Source organism: Leptonychotes weddellii, chromosome 4, assembly GCF_054177405.1.
Source record: "Leptonychotes weddellii isolate Sample4059 chromosome 4, ASM5417740v2, whole genome shotgun sequence".
Lineage (NCBI taxonomy): Eukaryota > Metazoa > Chordata > Mammalia > Carnivora > Phocidae > Leptonychotes > Leptonychotes weddellii.
This window is the reverse complement of record NC_138372.1, coordinates 169,995,117-170,008,956: the sequence shown is the minus strand read 5'-3', so window position 1 is coordinate 170,008,956 and position 13,840 is coordinate 169,995,117. Positions and strand designations below refer to the sequence as shown.

Genomic DNA, 13,840 nt, shown 5'->3' with positions numbered 1-13,840 from the left:
GGGAGTGTCGCGTCGCGCAGAGGGCTCTGGCGGCGAGGCGGGCCGTGCGCGGGAGCCGCCTCCCCTGCGTGCGCTGTCCGCGGCGCGTGGTACATCCCGCTGCTTCATTTCCCGTGCGCGGCCTGGCCGCCTTTTCCTTTCCCCAGCCGTCCCGCGCCACGAGCCCTCCTCCTTGGTCGCGGCGTCCTTGGCAGGTGTGAGTACCACAGCCCGCGCCCAGAGGAGCCGCACGCGCCGCGGGGGCCCCCAGCGGCCGGGGCGGGGGGCCGGGCTGCGCCCGCGGCTCTGCGGCGTCAGGGCCCGGGGCGTCAGTGCGGCCGGCGTGCGGGCGTTGGGGCGGGGGACTGAGTGCGGCGGGCGCAGAGGGGCGGGGCGCGCGGCCACGTGGCGGGCCGGACCCCGCCGCAGCCCCCCGCCCTGCCGCAGCCCCGGCACGGGGGCGACGGCCGGGGGCTGGGGGTGGCCGGGGGTTCTTCCTTCGTCTAGCACGCGCTTGTTGGGTACCTGCTGCGCGCGGGTCTTGGGCCTGCGGGCCAGGCTCCGGCCCAACCCTCGTGGAACCCTGACGGTTCTTGGATGCGAGAAAGAGCAAAGACGTGTCTGCTGAGTGACTCGAAAGAAACGCGCCCGGTTCTCTGAGTGCCCGGGAGTCACGATTTGGATAAGGTGGCCCCGGCAGGAAGCGCCGTAACAGCCAGTGTCTGAAGGGGTGTGGGTAATTCCTCCCGGAGACAGAGCGGCACTGAGCGGAAGGGAGAGGGAAAGGCTCCTCCTGGAGCCAAGGGGGTGGTGTGGGATGGAGGCTGAATGTCAGGGTTCCCAGAAGGAAGGGCCAGCCCGGAGCAAAAGAAATTTTTGGCTAAACTTGGTGGGAGGGGGTCCCTGTCCGAGCGGGAGCACCTCTTTAATTGACCCTGGCACATCCCTCCTCTGAGGGAGTGGGCTTGACCTGCGGTTGGGAAGGACATGTTTTAGGAGGCGTCCGCTGGAGCGGCTCTGACACCCCGCCCTTCTTTGGGTACCCTGAGCCTGTAAGTGGGCTGTCTCAGATGGGATCCGGGGCTTCCTGAACCTTCCTGTGCCTAGCCCCGTGGACAGCATCATCTTACGGAGTGACTGGCACACAAACCTGTCACCTCTGTAGGTCAGTGTTCTGGGCCTCCTGCCAGTCCTGGGGAGTGCCCTCTGGGCGGGTCTTCCCTTCTCTGGAGTGGGGCTTGCAGTGAGGTTCACGGCCTGGGGAGAGCCCTTGATGGGCGGGAGACAGCTGCCCTCTGGAGGATCTGGTGCAGGGCCATCTCCCCAGCGTTGCTCCTGGGGAGCAGGGTGAGGCTACCAGGGTGGGCAAAGGTGCTTGACCGATGTTTTCATGAAAGCAGTTTTCTTGAAGGTGATTTTTTTTTTTTCTTTTTTAAAGATTAACCAAAAAATTATCTCTGGCATCTGATGCAATGGTGTGTTCCCCTCACTGACTCAGGGGCTTCCTTTCCCCACTGCAGTTGTCCACTGTGTGTGAGGCCTGGGGACGCACACACGAGGACTCAAGTGTGCGCGGAAAGGTTGGGGAGCATGTGCAGTACTGGGGTCTCCCCGAGGGAAGGGGGCACAGGGATCAGGCTGGTTTAGCTAAGACCAGGCTCTGGCAGCTAGGACAGAATAGAATGGATAGGCTGAAGCATTTGAAGGACATTGTTGTGCCTGCCTGGGGTGATGCGGGCAGCTGCAGTGGGAGCCCTGAATCTGATGGCGTAGGGGCCCCCTTTCTGCCAGCAGGACAGGTTGATATTTCTAAGTGGGGCTTGGAGTTCCCCCTGCAAAAGGCAGGTGGCATCCCTGCCTTGCACAGCTAGCCTGCGTGTGGAGCCACGCTGTCCCGGGCTACCCCTCTGTGAGGTAGGTACCCCTCTGTGCGGCAGGTACCCCTCTGTGCGGCTGTCCTTGTTCACTCAGACATGCCAAGTGCTTGTCACTGTCCCTCCGACACGGAAGGTACCATGGAAAGCATTGCTGTGAAGCACGGTCTGACTCTGGGGGCCCAGGGGAGATGCAGCTGGCCTGCAGACCCCTCCCTTCCCCATACACTCATGTGGGTTCCCACTTCCCCTAGAAGGTGGGCAGAGCTCCTCCGAGTGTGTGACTGGTGGAGTGGTGTCCAGAGGATGGGGAAGTGGTGTGGAGGGCAGAGCCTGGGGAGGGGCCAGCCCTTCCCAGAAACCTTCCCCATTCACCCAGGCTCACAGGGACTGACAGGCACCTGGCCCTTGGGTGGGCACAGCTGCGGTGGGCCACACCCTTCCCTTCCAGGCCCTCCAGCCAGGAGTGTCCTTTGGGGGGCCGCTGCCAGGTTCCTGTCCCAGCTCTGAGAAGAGTTCTGTCTGCCCTTTGGGGCACGGACTCATTTCCCTGCAGTCAGAACGCAGACTGCGCCAGGCTGGGATGGTTGCAGAGAAGGGGCGTCTGTAGCCAGGCCCAGCTCAGTCCGCCCTCAGGAGCAGAGGGTGGGGACACCTGAGGCCCCTTCCTTCTGGGTCTGTGCTCTGGCGTTCCTCAAGTTTGTTCCTCATGCTTCTCTCTGTTGCCGGCTAGCCATTGCCGTGCCGTCTGGAGAGATGGTAGGGGAGGGGGTCCACCTGGTCCTCGGGCAGCCTGGGGTCCCCACTGTGTGGCTGGAGGCTTGCACGTTTGTGTTCTCTGAGGGGATCATTCAGACTCAAACTTGCTTTTCTCCTAGGACAGATGGGTTTTCAGTTCAGCTCTTCTTGGAACATGGGAGCTCTCAGACGAGGGAGATGGAGGCAGTAGAGGTGGGCTCTTGTATCTGAGATGGGGGGTGGGGGGAGCCAGGACCCCCCTCCTGCCTGGTCCTCCAGGGTCCCTGTGGGTGTAGTTGGTCCCAACACTGGCTTCACTGCCTCGGGGTGACGTTACCAGTGGGGGTGGCTCGCCGCCATGTGCAGGCAGCCAGCCCAGGGCCTTCTGCATGCTCCTGTGGGGCAGCTGTCCTTGTGTCTGCCACGCCCCCCGAGGGCCCCGGGGATGTCCCTGTCAGTGACCGGACGCTGGTGCTCTCATGCTTCTGCATGTGAGGCTGAGTTCCTGCTGGAGGAAGGAGGCGGATCTCCAGGGCTCTGGTGACTGGGCTGCAGGGCGACCAGGTCCATGCCTGGCTGCCTCAGCTCCTGGGCTGCCACCTTTGTTGGATTTGGGGCACGGCACGTGGTGTTTCTGGCCCGTTTTCCCGTGTGTGATCGGGCTAAAGCCCTGTCCTTGCGTGCACACCGGGAGGACTGTCTTTGTTCAAGCCTGGTGTGATGGCGGTGTCCTGTTCGAGCACAGGCCCTGGGGCTCGGTGGCTGCTGAGGCCCGTGGACCGGTCGTGGTTGTCTTGTGCCTTGTCCAGCAGCCTGATTTAGTGGCAGCATGACAGCAGGGCTGGGTAGGGATCCGTGTACTGGGAGCACTGGGGTGCTGGCTGACCTCTCCCCAGGTGGGAACAGGTGGGAACAGGTGGGAGGGTGCTCAGATGGTGTCCCCCGGGGCCTGCCTGGGCTCCAGATAACGGCAACCCTCCAGATAACGGAGCTGCTCATTTCAAGTGCCGGCCGAGTGGCGCCGCCCCAAGGGGGTGGACTCCTTCGCCGTCTGGGATGCGGGCGGTGGGTCTGCTGGGTGTTCGCCTTCGGTCCGCCCCACACACCCCTCCATGGCACCTTCCCAAGCACCTTCTGCAAAGGCCTTCCAGCGTGCTGTGCTGCCCTTTCTGACTGCCTCTAACCTTGCTGCTTTCTCTTCATGCCGTCCTAGGAGACCGAAGTGAAAGTAAGTACCCAGCTGGCCCTGCCGCAGCGTTCCCTTCGCCTCAGCCAGGGAGCCCCCAGTCCACGTGTCCCAGCACATGGGGCCCGGCTGCCGGGCCTCCGTTCCCTTGTCTGCAGCACAGAGGTGCTGGATTTGCCGTAGTTGGCTTTGATCCTGTGGAGTAGGGCAGCAGCGGGGTGGACATCTCGGTAACTTCCTCGGTGCTTCCCTGGACTGAGCCTGTTTCTGCCCCAGGGAGGGGGCAGCCCCTGAGCAGGCTGGGAGTGGCCTGCCGCCTCTCTGGGCTGAGCATGGAGCTGCGGCCCCAGCCGGCCCCTGGTACAGGCCCCATCCCTCATTCTCCTGAGACGTCTTAAGCAGCTTCCCCTCCCTGAGGTGCAGCGGCCCCAGAGCTGTGAGCAGAGCCTGGTGAGATGACAGGAGTCAAGGACAGCACTTAGGCCAATGGGGTCTGGCAGGGCTTCAACCCTGGGGGTCAGCCTAGTGGGTGCAGCTGAAGGGGCCCAACCAACCCAGCTCTGGGCTGCTCTGGTGAGGGTCTGCCAGGGGCTGGGTGCCAGAAAGACTGAAGGGCAGACACGCCCTGCCCGATTGGCCTGCCGTCCCCTCAGGGACAGTGGGTGATGTCACAATGCCTTGCCTCCTGGGCACACGCCCCTGCCTCCCACTGCCGCCTCTGCTGCCAGCCTGGCCTTGGTAAGCACCACTGCCGGCCGGGGGGAAGGCACAAGGGGGTGGCCCGGGGCTCTCTGCAAGCCTGAGCCATCAGAGGCCCCCAGCATGTCCCCTCACGGTACACGGGGCTCTTCTCCCAAATCCTGGTGCACAGCTGATGTGGCCCACTGGGTAATGAGCAGCAGGTTTCAGTTTTGATTGGGCTGTCAGGAAAGGGATGCTGATCCTGCACAAGTGGTGGGAGGGTTTGCTGTCCTCCCGGTGGAGACCTTGTCTCCTGGGGATGAGGGCCCAGCCGGTGGCTGCCCTCACATAGGCTACACTGCATGACCCCACAGAAGCGGGGGACGGCGGGGATGACCCGAGGGGACCCTGCTCAGCCCCCTGGCAAGTTAGCTTCTGGGTGTTGGGCAGTCGGTGTGGACACTTCTGCTTTGGGGGAGCAGGGCCCGGAGTCGGATCTGTGGCTGGAAGGGATCTCTCTGCTGCTGACAGCCGTTCCCCTAGAAGCCAGCTGAGTGTGAGCTCAGACCACTAGGTACGCCCTAAGAGCAGACTGGCTTCTGGGCCTTTCTGGGCTTGAGCCGCTCCCGGCCAGAGGCTGCGGTGGTGGCAGCGGCCCTGACCCCTCAGTTCAGATGACCGAGGTCTCCAAGCTGGAGAGAACACCACCTCTAGCTAAGAAGCTGGGGGCTTGTCCACCGTAGCAGATGGGACACAGAGCCCCCAACCTGTCTTCCACCACAATCCTGGTGATGGGGCCCCTTACGTCAGATGGCACTGAAAGGCGGGAAGGGCGTCCTAACACCCTAGGGCCCAGAGAGTCTCAGGTGGCCCCCTCTAGCTGTAGGTATGGCCAGAGCTGTGAGCTGATGGGGAGCCTGGTTCTTCCCCGATGTGGCCCTGCAAAGGCAGGCCCTCCACCCACTGCTCCCAGCTGCCCCCTGAGAGGCTGTCCCTCATCTGAGACCCTTGGCAGCTCCCCTTGGAGCGTGTGCTGCTTTGGATGGTGGTGTGGCCCGTGGTGGGTGTGCAGTGCTATAGGGCGGGGGGGGGGGGTGGAGGGCGTCCTTAGAGACCGCCATGCGTGTTTGTTGGAAACTGGAAGCACCAGTGTGGCAGGCAAGGTGCCAAACGTAGCAAAATCAAAGGACGTCAGGTTAAAATTGTAGACAAGCAATGAGTAATTTTTCAGCACAAATGTCGTGTTTCATGGAACATATTGATTCTAAGAATTACTTGTTGTTGTGTGTGAGAGTCGGATTAACTGAGTGCACCCTGTATGTTATTTAGCAGCTCCCTGTGGATGCTGAAGTTTGGAAACAGTGTTGTCTAGACCCCTGTGCAGAGCCTGGGTGCCTAAGAAAAGATTCATTTTACAGTTACACACACACACACACAGACGTGTTTGTTTTTTGATTTACTGAGTTTCCTGTGGACTTGACTCTAAGTCCTTGCTTGTTACCGCATGGCACCCCCATTGGGGAGCCCTCCCTGGCCCAGCCAGCCCCAAGAGTCAGGCTGAGGAGGGGGGTGGGGGCGCCATCCTCCCGTGGCCCGCTGTGTTGCAACTGCCTTCTTGTGCTTGCTTTTTAACGCTGTGCGGAAGATGAGGAGCGGGAAAGCCTCCTGTGCCCTGGAGACTGTCTGGGAGGACAAGCAGAAGTATGGGGAGGCCGAGCGGCGTTTCTACGAGCAGGAGGCCACACGAGCCGCCACCACCCAGCAGCTCCCGGCTGAGGGGCCAGCCGTGAATGGGCCAGGGCCGGAGGAGGCCAAGGACGCTGAGGAGGCCGATGCCCCTGACGGCAGCAGCACGAGGGACCCCAGGAAGAGCCACGACGGAAAGAAGCCTCTGCAGAAGAAGAGGAAGCGCTCCCCAAAGAGCTGGTTCGGCCAGGCAGACCTGGCCCTCGTGGGCCTCTCAGCCGACCACGTTTGGCTGGACAAGCCAATGTTTGACCAGGCAGAGAGCTCGTACCGCCAGAGGCTGGCAGATGCGGCCGCCCAGCCAGCCTCCCCGGCCCCCCGGGGCCCCTGCACGCACGGAAGCCAGGTGGCCTGCCACCACGTGACCTGGGGCATCTGGGTCAACAAGGCTTCCTTCGACCAGGCCGAACGGGCGTTTGTGGAATGGTCTCAAGCCTTGCTGTTGGCCGCCGACGGGAGCGGCGGGCAGGGGGCTTCTGACACAGGCCAGCAGGCAGCCGCCCCTGACCTGGCGCCCACCCACCAGCGCAGCTCCCTGGCCGACAGCCAGTCCCCACGGGGCAGCCTGCAGGCGCTGGTGCAGGAGGTGTGGCTGGAGAAGCCCCAGTATGACGCAGCGGAGAGGGGCTTCTACGAGGCCATGTTTGACGGCCACCCCCCCGGGAAGGTGCGCCTGCAGGAGCGAGCGGGCCAGGCTGAGGGGGCCCGGCGGGGCCGCAGAGACCGGCGAGGCCGAAACGCCGTGGGAAGCAAGCGGGCCGGGCCTCGGCGGGTTGATGGGGAGGCCTCCTCTGCCCTGCCCTACTGGTACTTCCTGCACAAGGACGCCGAGGCCCCCTGGCTCAGCAAGCCCGCCTATGACAGCGCAGAGTGCCGTCACCACGCTGCTGAGGCCCTCCGCATGGCCTGGCGCCTCGAAGCTGCTTCCCTGGCTCACCGACCTGGTGCCCGGCCTGGCCCGTCCATGTCCAGCCTGAGACCCAAGTAGGAGAAACATGCCGTGCGGGTTCCTGGCCGGGGCTTCCCCGGGCTGGGGCCCTGCCTGCTCTTGTCCCCACCCCCGCCCCGGCGTGGCTGTCCCCGACACTCCTGGACCCGGCTAAGTTGGATACGGGAGTGGGTTGGGCAGAGGTAGTTCCTGGGGCAGCGCAGCAAAAACCTCCAAGGTTTGGGGCTGTTGGGGGTGGGAAGGGGTTAGCACGGGGCCAAGTCTGCCTTGTGTAGGGTTTCCCTTTGGACTGGGCAACTCCCAGAGTCCCTTGTGGCTGTCACAGGTCAGGGCACGGGGAGTGTTGAAGGCTCCTGGCCCGAGCCCCACTGGGGAAGGCGTGGGAACCGGCACGTCCCTCCTGCCTCCCGCGTCTGGAACCACCTCTAAGGTGAGGTGAGTGTCTCTGGGACACCAGCATACTGTCCATTGAGCCACTTGGTCTGAAGGACACCCTGGACGAGGCTTACTTGCCTTCAGCTTGGGGACCCAGGGCTTGCCCCAGGATGGTTCTGTGTGGTACCAGCCGTGGTCCTTGGATGCCAGAGCCTGGAGAAGGGCAGGGGTAGAGGTGGGTGGCTGGGCAGAGATGAACGGCTCTGAGGGAAGATGGCATGTGTGGCAGTGGGAGGGTGTGGGCTGTGGGTGGCTGTGCGGGCCAGGCCTCAGGGAAGCCACACCATCCCAACCCCGCGTTCCCGTCAGCAGCCCCGCACCTCCTCGGTGGGGTCGGATTTGCTGGTTTGACAGAATCCAAACCTTGGTGTGAGGGACAGGGTGTGGGACCCCTTGTGTCCTGTTGGCATTGTGGGGGGGCAGGGCACGGAGCTAAACTGTCTATAGTGGCCTGGCTCCTCCTGACGGGGTTCCAGGGGTGGGTGGAGGAGAGTCATGGGACCCAGCCCCCTTGTCACCAAGGGCGCACTTGGTGAGGTCCAGTGATAGCCTGGGGCCCTCGGCACAGAGAAGTGGTGACATCGGGTCCATTTCTGTGGCCCTGGGTCAGGAACAGGAGGGGCTGTGCTCAGTGGAGGAGGGCAGGCAGGTCTAGTGTGGCTCCTGGTGGAGGGCTGCAGTTCTCGAGCTTACTGGCCTCCGGACCCCAAAGAGCTCTTATATCTCGATTTTTGCCACGTTAGCACAGAAAACAGAAATCCTGAAAGTACTTTATTCGTTGAAAAGTTTGTTCCTTGTTAACTGTTAACGACTTGTTCTTAATGATGGTTTTCCCGAAACAACAGCTCAGTGAGCAGTGGCCTTGATCGACATTCTCTGCAAATCTCTTTAGTGTCTTGCTTAACAGGAGACAGCTGGATTCTTATGCTTGCTTCTGCATTGTCTGTTGGTGTGAATTGTTTGATGGACATAAATTGAGCCTTGCACCGATGTGTGGTTGGAACGGGAGGACCCCGGGGACCCCCAGAAGTTCCTCGCCCCAGTTTGAGAGCCGCTGGTCTTGGGGACAAGCCTGGGAACTGCCAACCTGAGGACCAAAGGGGCGGGAGCAGGGATGGTGTGGGGGGGCTGGTTCAGCCATGCCGAGACCCCCTGTGCTCTGACCCGGACCCCTGATCCCCCTGTACCCTTGGTTTCTGGGCTGTTGGTGGGGCGCTCGTGCGGGCCAGGCCTAGGGCCTTCAGAGATGCACCCTTTCCTTCCAGCCGACTGTCTTAGTCTCTCCTCCCCTTTCCAGCAGGAAAATGGCTACAAACTTCCTAGTGCACGAGAAGATCTGGTTTGACAAGTTCAAATATGACGATGCAGAAAGAAAATTCTATGAGCAGATGAACGGGCCTGTGGCTGGCTCCTCGCGCCAGGTAGGGATGTACTCGGAGCACTGGGGGACTGTGCCAGCATCGGGAGGGCAGAGGCATGTTGGGCCCAGGTGGCTCTGCTCCAGGTGCTGGTGGTGGGGTCTTTGGAGGTGTGGCCCCAGATGGCTCCTGGGGTTCTGGATCTGCTCACGCGATGGCACGGGGCAGACTGTTCACTTCCACCACCTCAGACCAGTGGGCACGCTGGTGCCCATCAGGATGGTGTGGGCCTGGGTTGGGCCTGCAGACTGGGTGTCCCTCAGGCCCTGTTGTCACGGCTACAAGACTGGCAGACTCAAGCTCCTTGCGCTCCTTGCCGTCCCGCTGAGCTTTCACTCTGTACAGCTCTTGCTTGCTCGCTTGCTTTCCATAGGAGGGTTTCTCTCTCTCTCTTTTTTTTTAATTAAAATTGTTTTAATGAAAAAAAAAAAAAGACTGGTTTCTTCTGCACTGTCTGTACAGGAGAACGGCGCCAGCGTGATCCTTCGAGACATTGCAAGAGCCAGAGAAAACATCCAGAAATCCCTGGCCGGCGTGAGTACCTGCAGGCTCGCACTGGCATGTCTGACTTTGCCCCCAGTCCTGCTGCGAGCACTTGGCCCTCGGGACAAAGTTAGGGCGAGGTGTACAGTGCTGGATTCCCGCTGGGACGGGCACCTACACTCCCACCACCACAGAAGCCTTCCTTGCTGTGCCTCTCGCCTGCTTGCTGGCGGTCGCCCAGGACGCCTTCTTGCGCTCACCCTGACTGCCGCTCAGCGCCATCCCTGGGCCAACACCGTGGTCCTCCAGTGCACTCTGCAGGCGCAGGCCTGGGGGCGGCCTCCTTGCTTTGCACCCTGCTTGGGAGGAGTGTGAGCGGTGGCATCTGCTGCCCCTTTCTCTTGCTCCCTAGGCCCTGCCTCCCCAGAGAGATGGGTTCACGGGCTGCGTGGAGGCCAAATGATAGACTTTGAGGCCCAGAGAGGGGCCGTGCAGCCCAGTTCAGCCTCCAGGTCCCAGATGGGATCAAGAGAGGAGGACAGGTCCATGTCCAGCTCTGTTTCCAGCCTGGCTGGGCAGGTGTGTCCCTAGGAGGAGACAGACCTGCTTCTCTGCCTTCCTAGCCGGGGGAGTCAGGACCTCATTCTCCCTCTGGGACACGTGGTACCCTGTCCTTGAAGGCGGAGTATCATCAGAGTTGTGTTCCTTCTGGAGACTTTAGGAAAGACTCTCTTTCATTGCCTTTCCCACCTTGAAGAAGCCACCCTCATCCCTTGGCCTGTGGCTTTTAGCCGGCTGTGCCATGGCCCCAGCGATATCTCATGTCTCCTTCTCTCTGCCTCTCGCTGACACGGGGCCCGCGCAGATAACCCAGGAGCATTTCCCTGTCTGCAGAGCCTCCACTTTGTCCTGTGGGCAGCGTCCCTTTTGCCACCTGAGGTCATCGTTTTGTTGGCTTTGGGGATTAGCACGTGGGCAAGTTCGGGAGCCTCTGCCTGCCACGGCTGGGCGGGACAGCTCTCGACAAACCCCAGGGGCTGTTGCCACTGCTTTATGCTTGGCCCCCACTTGCTGTCGCCTTGCAACCAGGCCAGCGTGCGGGATTCCAGCCCCTGGAAGGCCAGGGCTGGGGAGCTAAGCAGCTCCGGGGCCAGCTGCCCTGGGGGTTCTTGGGCTGCAGGAACTCTTCCTCTGGCCCTCAGAGTGCCCTGGCTGTGTTGGGGGTTGACTGCTGTGTCCTGGTCTTGGGGAAAGCATGTGGGCGTCCTGCTAGGACTTGGGGGCCGGTTTGCTGGGGTTGCTGTAACAAAGCACCCCAGACCAGGGGCTTAAATAAGCATACTTTATTTTCTCAGTCTGGAAGCTAGAAGTCAAAGGTCAAGGTGTGGGCAGGTTCTCAGTCCTCTCCTGGGCACGTGCGTGGCCCTCGTTCTCCTGTGTCTTTACATTGTGTTCCCTCCGGGTGTCTGTCCAAATTTTCTTCTATGAGGACACTAGTCAGAATTAGGGCCACCTTAATGACCACATTATAACTGGATTACCACTGTAAAAGCCCGATCTCCAAATAAGCCCCTGTTCTGTGATAGTGGTGGGAACTTCAGAGGAGTGTCCTTCAACCACTAACAGGGACCCAGGAAGGACGTTGCTGGCCCAGCCCCAGGCTTGGATTTGGGTTGGAGAGAGCTCAGCAGCCACTGTGACCTCAGAACCCAGAGCTCCCTGGGAATTGTGTATGGTGCCAGGGGCAGGGTTGGATGTGGGGATGAAAGGTGGCACTGTCCGCTGTGGCCCACCGTCACAGGCCAGGACTAGACGGGGTAGCCTAGGTCTGCTTCACAGGCTGGGGTTGGGGGCCCTAGACTGCCTGGCATCCTCATTCCTTGCCTGGGTCAGAGTCGGGGTGGGTGAGGTCTTCCAGGGCATAGACTTCGGTGAGAGACTTGAGGGCATGCAGGGCCCAGTGGCGGTTGACCCAGTGGTCGCCAGCACCGTGGTCTCTGCCCACCACTTCGGCCTTGTGCCAGGTGGGGCCTTGCCTGGAGCTTGCACCCTTGGGACCTGTCAGCAGGCAGTCCCCACTCAGTGGTGACACCAGGGTAAAGGCTTGAGGCACCAGCCTGCGGCCGGGCCCGGATGCGTTTGCTCACAGGTACTGAGCCCCCAGGAGAGGCGGCTGGGGGGAGCTTGCGGAGATGGGAGCCGGGCCTGGGTGTGTGGGCTGGTAGAACAGGAGGAGGGTGGTCAGGATTTCGTCCCTGTGTGATGGAAACTGTGGGGAAATGCTAGTGAGCGTGGCATAGAGAGCTGAGTGCTGGGGAAACAGGCTGGAGAGGAGGCCACATGCCAGGTGGTGGCGGCCAAGGCGTGAGCGAGTCCAGCACAGTTTTCCATTGGCGGAGCGAGGGGGTTGAGCTGAAGGAGCGGAGTGCCATGAGCAGAGCCCACCCTGGTGCCGGTATCCTGCCCCAGCTGCATGGCGCCCGGTCTCTGCCTTTGGCTGGGTCTGCTAGGAGCCAGATGTGGGAGCTAGTGGGTCACAGGGGATAGATAGCATTGGCCTTGCATTGCTCACTGACCCCCAGCAGGGAGCCGGGCGCCTGTCCTTTCTGGGGACGTTTAGCTTGCCTGTGATTTGGGGGTGTGTTGAGCAGAGGAGGAGGCCGTGGGGCTTGCCCTCACGAAAGGGCCAGGTACACTCTGTCCTCCTGTCCGCTCTGTTGGGTGTATGTGTAGGTCCCTGAGGTGTAACTCGGGCTTGAGGTGTGGTGCCCTGCTGAGGGGCTTCCAGTCAGGGAGGAATCCAAGGGAGGCTGGCAGGCAGCTGTGTGCCCCGGGTCACCCAGAGCCTTCGAGGGCCAGCTCCATGAGCCAGGTGGCCGGTGTATGGCCTAGGGAAGGCAAGGTGCTATGGAGTGGCTGCACGTACCTAGGAAAGCTCTCTTCTCCTACTTCACTGGCCCCTGAACCCCCTTCCCACCTGTGTCCAGTTCCAAGCTGTGCTGCCCGGCCCCACTGTGGCCCAGGCTGTCCCAGGGCTGTATGCGGTCTGCTTCCTCCTGCCCTGAGGGACAGTGACAGCCAGGCTGTGGGTTCCAGGTGGGCACCACCTCCATGCCATTGCTCCTCTGGGCCCTGTGCTTCTTGCTTGGGTTCATGCTCACAGGGCTTCCTCCCCACTTTCGGGGCTGGAATATCCCAAGTGGACCCAGCGGGGCTGACAGGAGTGTCTTCCTAGTGTCCAGCAGGTCTCCCCCCCATGTTAGGGTTCTGGTTCTCAGTGGCTGTGAACAGGGAGACCCCGGGAGCAGGCTGGGGTGCCGCATCCTCACCTTCCCCCTGCCTTACAGAGCTCGGGCCCTGGGGCCTCCAGTGGACCCAGCGGAGATCACAGTGAGCTCGCCGTCCGGATCGCCAGCCTGGAAGTGGAGAATCAGAGCCTGCGAGGCGGTGAGTCCCTGGGCCTAATGGGTGGGACGCCCCCCCGCCCCCCGCTGGCCTCCCTGCCCTCTGACCGGCAACCCCTTTGCTCTTGTAGTGGTGCAGGATCTGCAGCAGGCTGTCTCCAGGCTGGAGGCCCGGCTGAGCGTGCTGGAGAAGAGCTCGCCTGCCCATCGGGCCACAGCCCCGCAGACCCAGGTGAGTACCCTTCTCAGACCAGGGGCCCTCCGCCTGGGCACTGGGGGGCCGGGCGGCAGAAGGTGCTCCTGGCCCTCACCCCCACTGGGGCCCCGGTGGCACAGGCCTCAGCCTCCCTCCCCAATGGCAGCACGTGTCCCCCATGCGCCAAGCGGAGCCCCCTGCCAGGAAGGCGGCCCCTGCCGCAGAGGACGATGAGGATGATGCCATCGACCTGTTCGGCAGCGATGAGGAGGAGGACAAGGAGGCAGCGCGGCTGCGCGAGGAGCGGTTACGGCAGTATGCCGAGAAGAAGGCCAAGAAGCCTGTGCTGGTGGCCAAGTCCTCCATCCTCCTGGACGTCAAGCCTGTGAGTGGCGCGCCTCTCCCCCGCCCCATGTCCCAGTGGGCTGTCAGGCTAGGCCGCACCCGGGGCCCTGTGAGGGCTGCCTGCTCTGCTGTGCTCTGTGGGAAGCAGGGGACACTCCCTGGGGTCTGCAGGCTCCTGACCCAGCCTCTCCACCCCTGTACCCCCCAGTGGGACGATGAGACAGACATGGCCAAGCTGGAGGCCTGCGTGCGCTCCATCCAGTTAGACGGGCTGACCTGGGGGGGCTCCAAGCTGGTGCCCGTGGGCTACGGCATCCGTAAGCTACAGATCCAGTGTGTGGTGGAGGACGACAAAGTGGGGACCGACCTGCTGGAGGAGGAGATCACCAAGTTCGAGGAGCACGTG

At 62.2% G+C, this 13,840-nt stretch overlaps 1 protein-coding gene across 1 annotated transcript; it reads left to right on the top strand.

The window, feature by feature from the left end:
- Positions 1-127: 127 nt before the first annotated feature.
- Positions 128-13,840, top strand: EEF1D (eukaryotic translation elongation factor 1 delta; the record flags this gene model as incomplete). The annotated part of the gene is made up of 10 exons (XM_081817156.1): positions 128-196; positions 2,737-2,804; positions 3,805-3,819; positions 6,104-7,188; positions 8,886-9,009; positions 9,469-9,540; positions 12,837-12,936; positions 13,025-13,125; positions 13,256-13,474; positions 13,643-13,840. Coding segments are annotated over exons 2-10 (1,929 nt in total), but the record flags the coding sequence as incomplete, so codon positions are not given.